The 16,866-nt window shown below is 44.7% G+C and overlaps 1 protein-coding gene across 1 annotated transcript in view; it reads right to left on the reverse strand.

Moving 5' to 3' along the window:
• Window positions 1–462: 462 nt before the first annotated feature.
• LOC147748885 (uncharacterized) overlaps window positions 463–16,866 on the reverse strand; it is a 29,217-nt gene continuing 12,813 nt past the window's right edge. The window contains exons 2-3 of the mRNA XM_086936492.1: window positions 3,167–3,445; window positions 463–1,693 (exon numbers count right to left, since the gene is read on the reverse strand). Of these exons, the coding sequence (XP_086792618.1) occupies window positions 834–1,693; window positions 3,167–3,239 (933 nt within the window). The 5' untranslated portion in view covers window positions 3,240–3,445 and the 3' untranslated portion in view covers window positions 463–833. The remainder of the gene's footprint in view (window positions 1,694–3,166; window positions 3,446–16,866) is intronic.

Consider the following 16,866-nt stretch of genomic DNA (forward strand, 5'->3'; position numbering starts at 1 on the left):
GCAAAGGATGACTTGGATACCAACATGAACATAAAACTCATCTCATGGGCCACATGGAGTAGACCACATCAACACCTCATTAACAGACATTTGTAAATACTGCATTTTCAGACCAAGGTCAGGGTAAACAGCAGCAACAAAATCTACAGCTAAATCAAATGCACAAGAAAAACAAAAAAATGCTTTATTCAGCAATCAGCCACCTGGCACTGGGAACCTGGGACAGGATGTGGCAGGGGAACCTGTGGTGTGCTGACCTGAGGGATGGAGGAAGGAGACTGTGCAGTGGAGCAGGGGGTGTGGGTGGGGTCTTGCTCTTCTGGCTACGGGGTGACTTGCGGGTGGGGGCCTCAGTCTGCCTGCACCTGGGAAGGTGTCAGGGTGTGAGGGGCACTTTTCTCTCTGTGTGGGGACTTCCCCTTCCCCCTGTAGTCAGGATCTGCTGGATGTTATGTTATGTTATGTTATGTTATGTTAATTTCGATTTATATAGCGCCAAATCACTGACAGGTCTCTTAGCGCTTGCTTTGGGAACCTGTCCTGGCTTTCCCTGCGAGATAACCCCTACTGGGCATCCCCAAGGTGAAGACCAGGCATCCCATCGCGGGGGGCCGTAGTGGAGATTAAGCAAGCTATTTCCCAGAGTTGGAGAGTGTGAACCCATGATTCGATTAGGCACCAAGGCGAGAATTATCAAGTCCGTGGACATTTTGAGCTCTAGACCCTGCCGCGTCGGGTATTGAACCCTGGTCCCGGGTCTGACCTCTGCATCAGGGTCTGCCTCCTCTAACCAGTGAGCCACACTTCTCCACTTGGATCTGAGGGGAAGAGGCCTAGGTCACACAGGAAGACCTTCTTAGGAGATGGGGTTGCAGGTGAGGCAAGGGAAGAGTTCTTGGAGGAAGATGAATCTGAGGACTGCGGAGTGCTTGTGGATGCCTGTGTGTGTGTCTGAGCCCCATCCCCTGTGTGTGTGGGATCAGTCCCCTGACTTTGCTTGGGGGACATTTAGACTTATGTGTGGGTGATTGTGTGCTGTCTGTGTCTGTGTGTTTGGGTGACCGTGCAGATGTGTGTATGTTGGGGACAGGTAGGGTGCTAGGAGGAGTTGTTTGGGCTGAGGCTGAAGGGGTCAGGGACTGCTGGAGGAGGGAAACTGCTGCCATCAGTGAGGAGGCCATGGACTGTTTGGTCCTCTGTAGGGCAGACATGCCAGATGAGATGCCATCCATGAACAACACCAGTTGTGTCAACAGACCAGTGTGTGCATGGAGGACACTCAGCATTGATGTCTGCCCTACATGGATCTGTTTAAGTAGGTCCACAGACTCCACACTCAGGGCAGCTGGGGACACAGGGGAAGGGTGTGCTGTGCCTGGCAGGAAGGAGACATGCTCCTGAACACGGGAGCTGCCATGGACCTCTGGGATTGGAGCCGGGGGGAGGGTGGTGGTGGTGGCGGTAATAGCATCACCCTCTGTTGTTTCCTGGCTGCTGACACCCGCCCCCACAAGGGAGTCATCCTCCGAGCTGCTGTGGTCCTCAGCTGAGGTGGATGGTGCTGAGGACTCCTCGGTGTGGCTCCCCTCACCCTCCGTGCCACTGGGTCCCTGTGACTCCTCAGTTGCTGGCCCAGGCTGGCTCTGTGGCTCCTCCTGGTCCGTCGCTCTGTCTCCTTTGCCCGTGGATGTATCTGCATATAAGTAAGAAAATAAGGACCACGTTAGTTGCCTGCACCTACATACACACAACACTGTCAATACACAACATTACCGGATGCACACACAGGGGTGCATAGGTCTGAACATCAACCATGGCACCCATATCCCTCCTGGACAGGTGTCCATATGCCTGTTGCATGCAGGCTGTTAATACCCCAAAGTGCACACATGCACCACATACCCAGTTGTTGTACATGCAAATGACCATGTACAAGTACATCACTATTAACATACATCACATCAAATGCCAATCACTCAGTACAGGTGTCTGGATGAATGTATGGCCACACTCACATTTCACAATCTTGTGATGCCTAGCAGCACAACACACAATGATGTCCTAAGGTTATGATAGTAAATGACACAATGGGGTGCATGGAGCACCTCAGACTCCAATGTAGGATCCCTCTTAGCCAGTCAGTCCCCTGGCACACACATGCTTGGTAAGCCAGCCTTCACTGTCACATGTCATGGGGCAATGCATCCACAAAACATCACTCTGCACTGCGTCACATTCATAGGTCATGCCCATACCAAACTCTGCAGCTGACAAGTGCACCAGTCTGTCCCCTGCCACACACTGTTCTTGGACTATAATGATCCTACATCACTTAAAACTGACATATGAGTGCCTGTAAAAACAACTACCTGAACATGAGCAAAAAACAGTCTGCTGCCTATGATACATAGCTGTGTGAAAGTCATTCTTGTATACAGCATTGGGCTCATTCAACTGTCCACACCTTTATATGTTGCACAGGTATCATCCCCAGTGTCACAACTCAGATCTCCTGCTCCCATTCAAATCCTCAACACACCAGTTGTCACGAAATGGTAAGCCACACTACAATGATATTGTGTCATACACCTGATGGCACATTTCAGCAACCACACAGTAGGTCCATACACGTCAGTGTGAGTACAGAGACTCACTATGCCGTGGAGTGGGCATGACAGAGTAGGTAAAACAGATACAGTGTATTGGCATGGACAGTGGGCAGGTGTCTGGGCCAGTGTGACATACTTCCTCTACATAGCCCTGAGGACACTACATGGACTCACCTGCTGTATGAACCTGCTTAAGAACCCCACACACATTTTGTGACCCAGCCCAGCAATATGAACATATGTGAAAGGCAACCACAGAGCACGTCAGAGACCAAGCATAGTGCAAAGAAGAGACCACCCACGATGCACACATCAGGGTCACAGTAACATATGCTGTGCAGGACCATCAGCATAGCTCATTTAAGGGACACAGTGCCCAAGTTGAAAATAGCCACAGACTGTAGGGGCCACAACTGTTGATCAGGTGAGGAGTGTGACTTACACAATAGAGGGATAGGAGTCCTGGACTCCAAGACCAACTTAATGTGGGAGTATGACCAGGCCAAAACATTGCACATAGCATGTCAGGCATGTTTACAGATCAGGCATGGGCTTACACCCTCCTTGCTGCTGTCTGGCCTTCAGTTGCCCATCCAGGTCCGGGAAGACCACGTGCAGAATACGCAGCATGTGGGGGGTCAGGGGTCAGGGTCTGTGTCCGCCCCTACAGCGAGGAGGTGACAGCTTCAGCTGGACCCTCGCGATCCTCCGGGTCCAGCCACGTAGGTCCTGCCACCTCTTCTGCCAGTTGCGGATCCACCGCTTGTAGACCCCCCCACTGATCTGAATGCCCGGGCGATGGTCAGCCAGATTTCCTGCTTCTGGTGGGCATCAACCTGTGAGGATGACAAAGTGAAGTTGACATTACCACACATGCCACATAATTGTGCTGCATACAGTTAAAAATAAATGTAGTCATCACAAAGCCAAAAGAGGTACACAAGTAGTGCACTCATAGACATGTGCATTTTTACTGCATGCGGGTCTGACATGGTAACATTGGCTAGAGCTGTAAGGCCAGCAGTACTGCACTACTGCAGCAGGACACTTGTTCAACACATGTACCGGGGTAGGCGTATTTAGAAGCACCTGTTGAGTACGTTAGTCAATGTATGTATGTATGTATAGATTTTATCCATTTTAAGAATCTTATGGCTAAGAAACCATATCAATGCTTTTACAATATTATTTCATAATACTCCTTTTACTGTACACACTTTACTTTACATTAAGTATTGCAATTGTGGCAATTCATTTCTCTTGCATGAGAAGGAAAACTGCTCAATAAATTATACCTTTTATTGAAAACGTCCGTCTCTCTCTTCACTGCACTCTGGTGAAACTAAGTACGCACATTTGACTGAGTGAAATAGCTGTCTATTGTTTTCACACGACTCTAGAGATATACTCTTATTCTGAGGGAGCAAAGTTGTCATTTTATATGGTTCTCAGAAGCTAATCCCTTCTTGTCTATCCAGGGAGGTTAAACTCCTCCTCGTTTATTCGAGAAAGTTTCTAGTGACCTCTGAGATAGCTGGCAAACCTTAAGTCTAATATAGTCAGTAGAGACCTAGTCGACCCTAGTCCTACGTCTACACTGCTGAATATATTATTCCAATGCGCAGAGCCTATTGGGAATATAGGAACTACACTACAGTGCACCTCAATATTTTTGGTGATGAGACGATCATGACGTTGAGACTCAGGCCCTGAAATATCTACAGCCCCCACCTTGTTGGAGCCAGAACCGGAATTTCATCTGATACAACTGCGGCACTGGGAGCCTTCCTGGTTAGCGAGCTGCGTCGGAGCTGCCCGCAGAGAGGCTATCAGTGTTTGAGCAAGGTAAAAGGGGGGAGCCGCGGGGAGGAAAGGTTCGCCCCACTCTTCACAGTGTCCTGGATCTTGTGCTGCCCTCCCTCGCCGACGAATTGGACTGATCGATCCTCACCAGGGTGTAACTTCCGAAAAGCACCCAAACCAGTATGGTGCTGCAAGGATATAATGGCTGCACCAAGTATGATGAGGTTCCCCCCAACCAGAGTCCTGCCTGACCCTGAAAACCATGAATCAACCTTATGGAACTGGAGCGCTGCTTAGCAATTTGGCGGATCCGACCATCGCGGCAATCCAGTGAGAGGTAGGCACCCTTAAACCTCACTAAATCAGTTGCAAACCATCAGAGGTGACCCACAAGGATTTTCCAGGAGATTTGTTCGCCGCTGCACGATTTCATAATTCAATAGAGATTAATGCAGCAGTTTACCTTACTCAACCAGCAACGTGTTTGTCTGCCCCTAAAATGGCGGTTTATCGTCCAAATTGTGCTGCAGTGGTTCTTACTCCCCTTGCATAAGCGGTACTCACTATTGCTCTGCCACTATCAAGGGAAGTCCACAGAATTTCCACCATTGTTTAGTGGATCTAGCTTTTGCAATGCCAGACTTCATAATGGTGCCTGTATATGTGGTTCCTGATAGCTTTGCCGCCAAGAACACTGCAAGCTACCAGCAAGCCTCTGCCTGCTTGGCCTCGGCATGCCACCAAAAGGTATCCAACAAGGTCACCAACTACTTTTTTGTCAGCTGAGAAGGGCCCATCACATGACGAAGGAAAGCAATCTACTCAAATGGTCGTTACCAGAGATGACCTAGGGGCTGTGCTGCGAGACTTTCAAAAAAGAACTGTGATCGGAGACCGACTAATATGGCTGATGCCCGGTGGAGCTGCCTAGACAGCTAGAATGGAGATTGGGCCCTGGTTTACCCCCTCGGATGTCACCTACCCAGCCGGACATTGGGCACTGTGCTCCCCATCTCCCTGCTTTGTCCCCTTCCTCCCCTCCCTCTGACTTACGACCGTGACATTGCTTCTTTTTTCTTATGTCTTACTTTACTCTCGTAACGTATGGTAATTTGTAACTTGTAACTCGCTGTTCCTCATGTAAAGCTCTCTGATACCTCTGGGTATAGCAAGAGCTACATTAAACTCTTTAAACAAAATAAATACATAAAAATTAATAAATGTATTATATGTTTAAGCATTGCTCTGATAAATATCTTATCCTGTGCACTGTATATGTTTTTAGAAACACTCAAGATTCTGGCCATATGTGAAGAAGTAGTTGTAAAGTTTTTTTTAAAATATCCAACCAACAAGTAAGCGCTTACATGAAAAATTGAATGCTGATTTTATAGCAACAATTATTACATACGATATAGCTGGCAATTCTAAAAAAGCAATTCTTATAATATGATGTACATAAAACTTTGTCAAAATTTGATATTTTTTCACTGCGCCATTTATTTCTCTTGTATTCCAACACAAACCCCTTTGTTCTTTCAGTAACTGGTCTGTTAGAGGCGCAGCTTTACCCCAGCTGTTTTACATCATGCTCCACTGCATGCCAGCAACGTTTGGCACCGATGAAAAAGGGCCCTGACTCAAGGCCCAGGAGAAATACCTTTTTTCCCCTCTGATTTCTGAAAATATTTTTTAAATGCTGCTATGTTTCCTAAAGCTACAGCACAGGGGAGGCCGCAGACCAGGGTTGTGTGTGTCCAATAAGTGAATCGATGGGACCGGTCAAGGGGGCGCCTCATTGCCCAATGACCCTCTGGGCATTGTCTGGGGATTTAACCTTTGAGCTGCTGTCAGTTCGTGTTAATAACTTTATAATTTACGCGAGTTTGCTTTTCAAATAAAAATGATCCCTATTAAGAATACATGTTACTTCCTGTCCCCGCAAATGAGAAGGGGAATTTGACTTGTTATTTTGGTCAGGGTTCAAGGTTCCACATCGACATTTTAAAATCGGACTATAAATATGGAATACGTGCCATTTGTAAATCAGATCCAAATAACATTTGAGTAATTCATGTCTATGTACACTAGTGTCACCACTTTCTAGTTTGACCATTCACTCACAGCCGAGGGGATGGAAGCCAGGAGGGTAATGCGAGGCTAACAACTTCTACCTCTAAGTAGCTCCTTCCATTCTCTGTTCGCGGCTTGACCTCAACGATTCTGCCAGCAGATTTTTTAAGTAACGGATCCATTGATTTTGTCTAGGTTTAGTGAATCGTTGCCTGTACTTTCTAACAATCACGGGTTATTAATCTGCTGAACAAATGCTTTAAATGAGGATTTGTTAACAACAACAACAAAAAGTAGAAAAGCCCTTGTATTCGGTCAATGGCCATGTAAAGTAACTTTCCGTGATATCATGGGGGGATGTTGAGGCTTGTGATGTGTCTTCTTTCACCTCTTCAGTTCCGTTACTCCAATGGCGAAACCAGAACCCATGACAAGAGTACACAGCACACATTGAAGACATTTCTACAAGTAGACTCTCTCAGGCAGAAGCAAAGCCCATCAGGAAGTGCATTCTTCTTCCTGTTCGACTATGCCAGTCAAGACAGAGAGCAGCCTCATGCAAATAGTGGCTGAGAATAATTCAGATATTTCACCCATCACCATCATCAAACAAGCATTTGCAATGCAATCGATCTCGCCTTTGGAACCCTATAAGTATGTAGCGATGCAGCACATTAACGCACAAAACGTAAGTAGTATAGTTTAAAAAGACCACATCGCGGCACACAGAGCCGTGGTACACATATTACAAATTAAAATCAGGAAAACAGCTGATAAAGATGACATCAAACGTTTTCTATTCTATGCATCAACCAGGTATTGTAGTACCTCCAGGAATGGTGGAAATAAATTGTTCAAAGAATTACAGGAAAATGAAAGTAGCGCTTCACTGGCAAAGTCGGAAAAGTGGTGCTCTGGCAAAGTCTGTGAAGTGGTGCTAATGTGGGTGAATGTGAACAAATCTAATTTTGCCACTTTGCAACCACTCTGCCTTATCCCGAGGCTGCACTTTGAAATGTATAAATGACACTATTAAGCACAATCCTTCATTAAACAATGCATTCATTACTTTGGCACGGACAACACTGCATGGCAAGTGCTTTGGGAGATTTCCTGTTGGCTGTGGAATTACGCCTGTAATGCATTGTTTTACACAAACCCATAAGGGAACAATACTTGCTTTCCTTCCACTGTACCCAACCCCAAAAAGAGATGAGCAAAATACAGAGCAGTGCAGGGATTCCCAATGGAAGATTTTATCACAAAGACATGGCTGGGTTTCCTCTTAAAGGACAGGAGAGGTTCCAGAATAAAATACATATATAATTCACACCTGCAGTAAAGACTTGTTGATGTCCAGATGACACGGTGCATCTGAGGTGCTTCGACGGACTGGGACAGGATATGCTATAAATAAAGCGTACCTGCTCCTATGTATTGCATGCAACCAAAGTAAGCTATTCTTCCTGTACATTAAAATACATGAAAGCCATCACAATTTACCATGGTTTCATTCACTGACTTGTGTTAATGACGCTTTCTGGGGGGCGGGGAGGGCAAGGGAGGGGGGGGGGGGGTGACCGCGAGCAGCACACTAACCTCATTACAATTTCAAAACACATATAGATTTTAGCGGTACAATCCACATCTAACTCTCTTCTGTGAAACAGTCATCCTTTAAAATGAAGAGGTTTCCCAGAAACAGAGCCGTTGCCCTTTTCTCCAGTACAGAGGGCACGGAAATTCTCAGCTGTCTTGGGTACAATGTCATCACATATCACAAAGACAATCCGACCAACTGAAAGGCATAAAGAAACTATATTAATGGCAGTGAAATGAATGGTTATGTCTCACTCTACTGTGGGACTACTACATCGCTTGGGATCATGGGCTACATCAGATTGCAATGAAGGGTAAGGATGTACAATACTGGTGTGGGATCTATGGGGTAACTCTTCATCATCACTATGAATGCAAAGAAAAGCGAAAGTCTGTTCTAAGCACACTACGGTTTACTGTAAATGAGCAACAGAGCATTGCACCCATTCTGCATATGGAAAATTTTGTGCTTAGGTGTGTGTTTTAAATTACTTTCTTTTACAGCACTTCACCCATCGACATAGTTACTCAATGGTTGGGTGTAGCTCGAATCGCAACAGGGCCATGATAGATGGAGCAGGGAAGTATGCGCTACAAATGCCCTCGTACAGAGAAAATGTGCCGTACATAGTGCGATAGCCACTACTAAAAAACGAATGTTTGCCATGTTGCGTTTATTATCCTAGATTTCCAACGTAAAATGTGTAAACGTGTGTTACCTATTATAAGCAAGTAAGAGGGTGAAGAACACACAATACTTGGAGAGGTGTACACTAAGGGGCACATTAGGATAAAGGGTGGATCGCCAAAAACCTCCGCCCGCTACCAATTTCCCCCCCCGCCACATTACCATGGCGGGGGGACCCCAGCGGGAGGGAAGACCGTCCGGCAGTTTTCTGCCAGTAGGCAATCCACCCGATTGCCTACCGGGCGGAAAAGCAATTTATATGGTGGCGGTGTCTGTTAGACACAGCCAGCCATATTACTATGAGGGCGGAAGCATGCCTTTCCGTGGCGGCATTGCCGCCACAGAAAGGCATGCGGGAATTGCTTGTGAGGGCCTGTTGCGGGCCCCCAGGGACTCTGGGGTGTGAGGGGTGCACATGGGGGAGTACCTATGGTACCCCCCTGAAGTTCCATGCACAACATGCCTTCCTTGCTTTGTGGAGGGCGGTGCTGAGTGCACCGCCCGCCACAATGTTAGAAATGCAGGATGTCCCCGCCACTGTGGCGGGAGCATCTTAATAGCACCCACGGGACCCCCACCCTTATGGCAGGTGGTCCCTTTTAACGATGAGATGGCGGGCGGACACAGTCCGCCCGCCATCCTAATGTGCCCCTAAGTGTTGAGCTGAGCTTTAAGCCGTAGGGGTTAACATGCAGCCAGCCACGCGGGTGAACGGATGGGGCAGCGAACCCTTTCAAAACTAAAGATATTAAAGGGGTCGGTCAGGAAGGGATTAACAAGAAATGCCATACTAAAGTCCTGAAAGGACACACAACTCAATGCAGCTCACATCTATAGATGGGAGGAATGCTGTGAAGGATTGCGGGACTCCAAGTAAAGTGTAAGCGGGGCTAGTGGGACATAGACCATGTGCAACTGGCGGCGCTGAAAGCTCCTCTTATCCACTTCCCACTCTCCATGGCAACGCATTGCCTCACCGGACTCCCAGCTGATCTCTATGTCAAACAAGCATTTGCAATGCAATAGTGCTCGCATTTTTGCAAGGCCCATTGCATTGCATCACGGACAACGGGCAGGGGGAAGCACGGACCACAGGAGTACAGGCAGGGGCAGAAGGGGGTAAGAAGGCAGGGAAAAAGTAGTCTAAGTACTGTGTAACACTCAAAGTAAAGGTGGCAGTAGACATGGGAGGGGTCAAATGACGAAATAGCCAAAATAAGGAGGGACTAACAAGCCTTATCATCAATCAGACAGCAGCATTTATGAAAGACAATGACAGGAAAAAAAAACATGGGTGGAAAGTGGGTGGAGTTTCCACGGAGCTTTGACTCCATACTGGATTACTCCATGCCTCGCAAAACGAGTAGCGCATGTGCACTGCCAATATAGGTTCGACCTAAAAAGAAAAGGAAAATACCATTACATCACACAAACCATTTGCTATCAAACCTACTCTACCTCCTAGATTCCTCATACTTTTCTTCTAATCCGTATATTACTTAAAAGTTTGATTGCATTCTTGACCATGTTGTATCATCCCCTCATATTATTCCCTAAATACCATCATGACCACCCTCGACAAACTGACTGACAAGCTCACCATCTTTGGAGGTTCTCAGCATAAAAGGCAAGCAGGACACCATTAGAGTAAAGATGAAGAAGTGCAACCAAAAAAAAAATAGGCAAGGCCTTCTCCATCTATGCACCCAGGATCTGGAATGAAATACCTTTAGGTTTAGGAACACTACAGCACTGCTCCTGTATAGGAAAGAGGTGACGACACACCCCTTTAAAGAACTCTATATCATTACTAACAGTACACCTTCCACTTTCAGAACTCAGCGATCCCCTATCACTCCAATCACTGATTGTACCTTTAGTTTTAACCCTGTACAGCTCTCTACTGCCTTTTAGAAAATGTTTACTTTATAATAATACTATATATATTCATCTCTACACTTTAAGATACTGTTTACTAAACCATTCTTCACTTTTATAGCATTTGAAAACCTAGAAAGTTTAGTACCTCTAGTTGTGTATATATGTTCTCATTTTCTATATTCCCTGAATGTCCCACGATAATTAGCTAATTTGATGAGCAACCTCCACTGCTGACTGTTCGCTGGATTGCAAGTTGTAATCCGGGCAGACAGTCCTGCGGCGGCTGGCCTCGGTGTTGCCTACCAGAAGCTCATATGAGAGCCTTAGAAAGGCAGAGCCATGAATATACCACAGCGCATTCCAGCACGTCATGGACTACTGAAACTGGGGGTGCATAACCCCTACAGGGAGTAGTCTGGTCCCATTAGTGACATTAAGGGGCGGAGGAACAATGTGGCAGTATAAGTTTTGATATTTGCCCTAGCAATAAAAAAAACTCCCCCTCCCTTTTCAAACCCTTGCACAGTCTCAGATTGCTTCAAGGATGTAGGAAGGACCAACCTGAGCTAATACACCAATCGCGGGAGGGAGTTCCCAGGCTTGGATTTGACTTGAGTATCCCCAGGATTAGCTGGACTATTCCCACTGACTCTTTCTAGTGGATCAATAGAGAGTGGACTTGCTGGGAAACCTGAAGGAGAGATTCTCATACTTCTGTAGGTCAGTTCCCGTTAGTGACTATGGACGATATAAAAAAAACTGGGGCACTGATAACAAGCTTTTAACAGCACTGATTGCTTAATACTTGGACACCTGGGTCAAGATTAGAGTCATAACAGCCTGCTCCACCACTAAAAAAATACAAACTAACAGAGGCTTAAAGCAAGGGTGTCTATTGGCTCCAATACTTTTTAATCTATACTGGGCTGATTTACCGTAATGGTTGACTGAAGCATGAGTGTTTCCTCCCAAACTAGCTGATACCAAAATTCAATCGCTTCAATATGTGGATGACAACATTGCTTGACCAAACCCAGATTGGTCTACAGCGGCTGCTAACGGCAATGTCTCTATATGGCAGATAGAACAATTTAAAAATAAACACGGCAAAGACAAATGCAATGTTAATCTCGCAACAAATAAAAAGGAAAGGTGCATGGAACATCGAAGGTAAACCCATCGAGATAGTGAATACCTATTATTATTTAGGAGTGTGGATCCACCATAAAGGACGGCCCTCTGCTGACATCACTGCAATGCAAGGAACAGCTTAATCCTTGGAAGGCATTTTTTGCAGGGCAAGAAAAGCCATAAGTTCGCCTGATCTCACTCCCTTAATTCGAATATTGGGGCAACATTTTTAACATCTGTAGCCCATGGTGCAATAGCCTTCAAAGACAAGATAATAACATGGCTGGACAGACCACAAGCGGCCTGCTTTGTAAAGACTTCTTCCTACCGACCGTGACCGCTCATGTGCAAAACCTTAGGGAACCAACATGAGTTAGGCACCCCCCTGAAAGGAATAATTCAAAAAGGTCAGAGCACAGGGGGAAAAAAGACCAACACTGTATATGAAGTACCCTCTAGACCTATATTTCTTTAATCACTGGCTTAACAAAGCTCTATATTGGGGGATACGCAACATGATTTTCCACACAGACCAAATGGTCTTTCTTATAGTTTTTATTTCATTTATAATTTTTTGTTTTTGGAATCTTACTATTTTAACAAGATTTTCACCTTATTAATGATATACAATTTGTTGCACTTGAATTCACATTTATTTGTCTTCATAATTCATCTAGTGCTATACAAGTGATGACAGCTAAAAATCACAATTGTTTACGAAACATTGAAAAATTCACATACACCCCCACACATACTATCACCTCATACAGTTCCACAACCAAACCCTTGCATACTACACTCTCACACTCTACACCCCAGATCAACACTTCATGCACAGATGGAAAAAAAATCTGGGTGAGAACATCAACCCTCGATTGCTGTGCTGGTAACTGGGATGGCACTCTTGCTGGTCAACGCACGTTTCAATGGCATTAATTTACTTTCTACGCCATCTTCTTCAGGACCTGTTATTTTACACTTTATAATGGGTAGAAGGAAGGGGGGAGACATAGGGTCTGTAACACGGAAAAAAGGGGACACTGATTAAGTAAAAACTTGATTTAATCTAAATAAACCCCAGGAGATATCTTACATTTCTCCTCATGGATATATGTATAGTTACTACAAGCAAAAGTGCCATGTATAAGCGCTCTCAGACAGACTGTCAGACTTAGGTGCAGATTTATCAACATTTTCAAGTATAGACATGTGAGCGTGCCCGAACAGCACATTACTTCTAGATAATCGCTGGAAGAAAAAGTGAAAAAAGGGAGCGACCCACTCACAGCCCCTGTCACATAGTGGAAAGTTAAGGTGAGCATTTGAACAAAAAGAATAATAGTATGTAAACAGAGACTCTACAATACATAGAGATAGTCACAGCCGCAGCACAGTACAAAAAATATATATATACTACTCCTTAATATAGTCATCCACAGATAACTGTTTCTATTTACTGGGTGGATCGCCAAGTTAATGACCTATGGCTAAGCCTCTTATTATTTACCTGTGGGCCCTAAGCACAACATTTTTTTGAAGCACTAAAGTTCACATGCTGTTTAGCCTTTCTGTCACAGGAGACTAGTTTCACAAAATAAATTTGGAATCCTGGTTATCTACAAGGGTAGTAAGGAAAAAAGAACATTATTGGTAACCTGTTATTAGAACTGTAATAAATGTCATGCATCTATACTAGGTTGCTTTGAGATATAAATATTTACCTTAAAAAGCCAGTCTGCCAATATAATCGATAATCCTAACAGTTGGAAACTCCTCCAATGAGTTGTAAGCCTTCAGTACTCTGGGGCGTGGTGAGTCCGTGGTGTGTCCTATTGCAACCGATCTCTACATGTCAAGGACACAATGCCATAGTTAGAATTACTAAATCCATTGGGACCACATATTCACCTACTGTCCCCTGTATCGCTGGTAGACTACTATGGACTAAGTTCTCAATGGCGTACCTTGTCATATGCTCGTTTTGTTTCTAATATCTCAATCCTTGGTTCATTCGTTTTTGGGATCCTGACAACACCTTGTGGATTAATCCTTTGAGTTTTGTCACTAATATGCCAGGGACTAAGGAGTTTTCCTTAGTTCCTTTTTGTTTTTCTAAGGACTAAGGAGTTTTCCTTAGTCCTTAGAAAAACAAAAAGGCAATATGCTAGGGACCCATCCATTCAAATTGGCTAAACCATTTTAAAAACAAGATAACGTGGGGACCGCATACTAGTTAAACCTATCTTTAAAAAGGTTTGGTCTCCAACATTGTTATTTTTGACTAGTATTTTGCAGGAATATGGATTCTGTAGGAATAACTGTATCCTAAGGAGCGACTCAGCATATCCTATACCGAACAACAATATTGTATATAACACAAGAGATGGCATTAAATGACTGTCTATGTAACATTATTGCCGAAAACACATGATCACAGTAAAGTTGCCTCGCCATAAGAGAAGAGGCCCCATCATTCAGTATTTGCATGGTTTTGCAGGTGATATTATTACAGATATCATCCACACGGGGGCAGCACCCCCACATTGTAACAATATTCAGCCCACTTATGCTGTATCATGTCCGTGCATACCAATATTATGCGAGCATCCCTAGCTCGGCACGATGGAAGGGACCCATCATCCTTTTCCGACTTAGTATCAAGTATCAAGTGATTAACACTTGTGGACAATGAGTCCCAGGGGGACGTGGCACGAGCCGATGTCCCCCTGGGAGGATTCGCGCGGTGGAACAATCCACCTAGCACAATTGGCCAGTAGGAGGAAAGGGGGAGTGCTTAGTTAGTTTATGCAGGAAGCGGGGCGGGAATGTCGTCACAGGCAGACATTTCCAAGGGCGGACAGCTGCAAAACGGCGATTCCTTCAGACATCTGGGTACTGGGGGATTGAGGATTGCTGAGCTGGTGGAACAATCCATTGCTCCGTCCACCAGACGCAGTTATCACCAGGCGTGGTCTGAGTTTTTAAGCTTTGCTTCATCACAGAATCAATGCGGTTTATCGGTTGGTAACGAAGAGTTCATTTTACAGTTTGTTCTGTCCTTGATGGACAATGGTTTGTCACATACTACAATTGCGGGCAAGCTTTCTGGGATTTCTTTTTATGGCCAGTTGTTTTTTGGGATAGAGTTAAAGGGTGGGGTGTTATTACGTAGGATGTTGAAAGGTTTCAGTAAAATCAAGGCTCATCCATTGCCTTTGCGGGAGCCAATTACGTTTAGTCTTTTACAGTAGCTTTTAGTGTATTTGCCCAGTTGCTGTTTTAATGGGTGGGAGGTGATTAGGTTTCGGCTTTGTATGATATGGTTGTTCTTTGGGGCATTTCGAGTATCGGAATTGCTCGGTTTAAGGGGACAGAAGGGCATACAAACTACTGACATACAGGTTTTGAATGGTTTTGTTTTGAGAATTTGGTTGCGACAGTCAAAAACAGATCAAATGGGTAAAGGGACATGGATTCAGTTGGGTGGGAGCGGAGTTGTGGGTTGTTGTCCGCTGGGTAAATGGGAATCTTTTTTGCTGTCTCCGGCCTTTTGGCATGGGGTGATATTTTGTCATCCTAATGGGGACAATATTACCTGTTTCCAGTTGCTAGCAGGTTTGAGGAAGGTTTTAACTTTAGCAGGCAAAAACCCCTTGTTATTTGGGACACACTCTTTCAGAATTGGGGCTGCTACTGAGGCGTCAAGGCTGGGTTGGGGGCGGGAGGAGATACAAAAAATAGGTAGATGGAAATCTGATTGTTGTTTTCAATATATTCGTCAATGACTGCATTAAGTTTGATATGTCTAATATTCTTTTTCTCACCTTAGGTCGAGTTTTTTCGTTACCAAGAAAAATGAGGACCTGGATTATAGGACATTCTTTTGTCAAATGGTCGGCTACATTTGCGGAGCAACAAATTTGTGGCAGAGCCTTGGGATTACACAGCAAGGGGCATGAAGTATTTTGGAAGAGATTGGGTGGGATGAAATGGGGAGATCTATTTCCTTTGCTTTCAAAGTTGTCACAGGAGAGTGGATTTCTAGATCTCTTGATTATCCATTTAGGCGAGAATGATCTTGTCGAGCTTTCAGGTTTAATGCTAATAAAAAGGATGAAACTAGATTTAGCTGTCGTAAAAAAAAGACAACTGGTCAGGTACTTCTGTGGTGTGGACAGAATTCATTTATCGTCAGCAATGGAGAAGGGCTCGTAACCATGCTGCAGTGGAGAAAGCTCGCAGGAAGTTAAATAGAGCAATGAAAATATATTGCACGGCTATGGGAATTAGAGTTTTGGCCCCTGAACATAAGGAACTACACCTTTTTCGAGATGATGGAGTACATCTGTCTCAGATGAGCCAAGTCTATTACTTGATGGAATTAAGAGATTTGTTGGCGGGTTTTTGGGGGTGTAAACTTGTGGTGTGATAGCAATATAAAATAACTGTAATTTTCTTTCACATTTTGGGTGGAGCCAGAAAAACTCTCTGGTTTTCCTGGGTGGCGCTCTGTGGGGGGGTTAGGATAGTCTAGAGCGGGCTTATCCTTTCCCTCTGGTTAGGAGAAAGAATGGCTAAGGAAAAAATAATGAAGAGAAAAACAATGGTTCGGAATTGTACAGTATTGGGGGTATCAATTGATAACTTGTTGGAAAAAGGTTTTGGTTTTAAAGTCATTATGGAAAATGTTTGGGGGAAATGTAACAATGTGTTTTCTTTCTGTCGCAATAAATGCAAGGAAATTGATATTCTGTTTTTGACTGTCTAAAATAAAGTGACCTTTTTTGCTAGTAAAGATATAAGTGTGGATTGTTTTTATTGCGCAAAATGTTCACTCCTCAGTTAGCTGATTTATGTAGCTCCATGCACCACATGGACTTGCAGGGTACGATTGCTTCAGATGTCATGTACACGGGGGGCAGTGTTACCATAAAGGCATTCTTTTTAGGCAACCTCTATGCCCCCACATGTGAAACCATATAAAGCCCATGTATACTATGTCATTACCCTGCATTCCAACATTGTTTGCTCGCGTCCCTCGCTTGGCGCGATATAAGAAACCTACCGTCCCTGTTCTGATTT

This window comes from Lissotriton vulgaris, chromosome 1_1 (genome assembly GCF_964263255.1).
Source record: "Lissotriton vulgaris chromosome 1_1, aLisVul1.2, whole genome shotgun sequence".
Taxonomy (NCBI): domain Eukaryota; kingdom Metazoa; phylum Chordata; class Amphibia; order Caudata; family Salamandridae; genus Lissotriton; species Lissotriton vulgaris.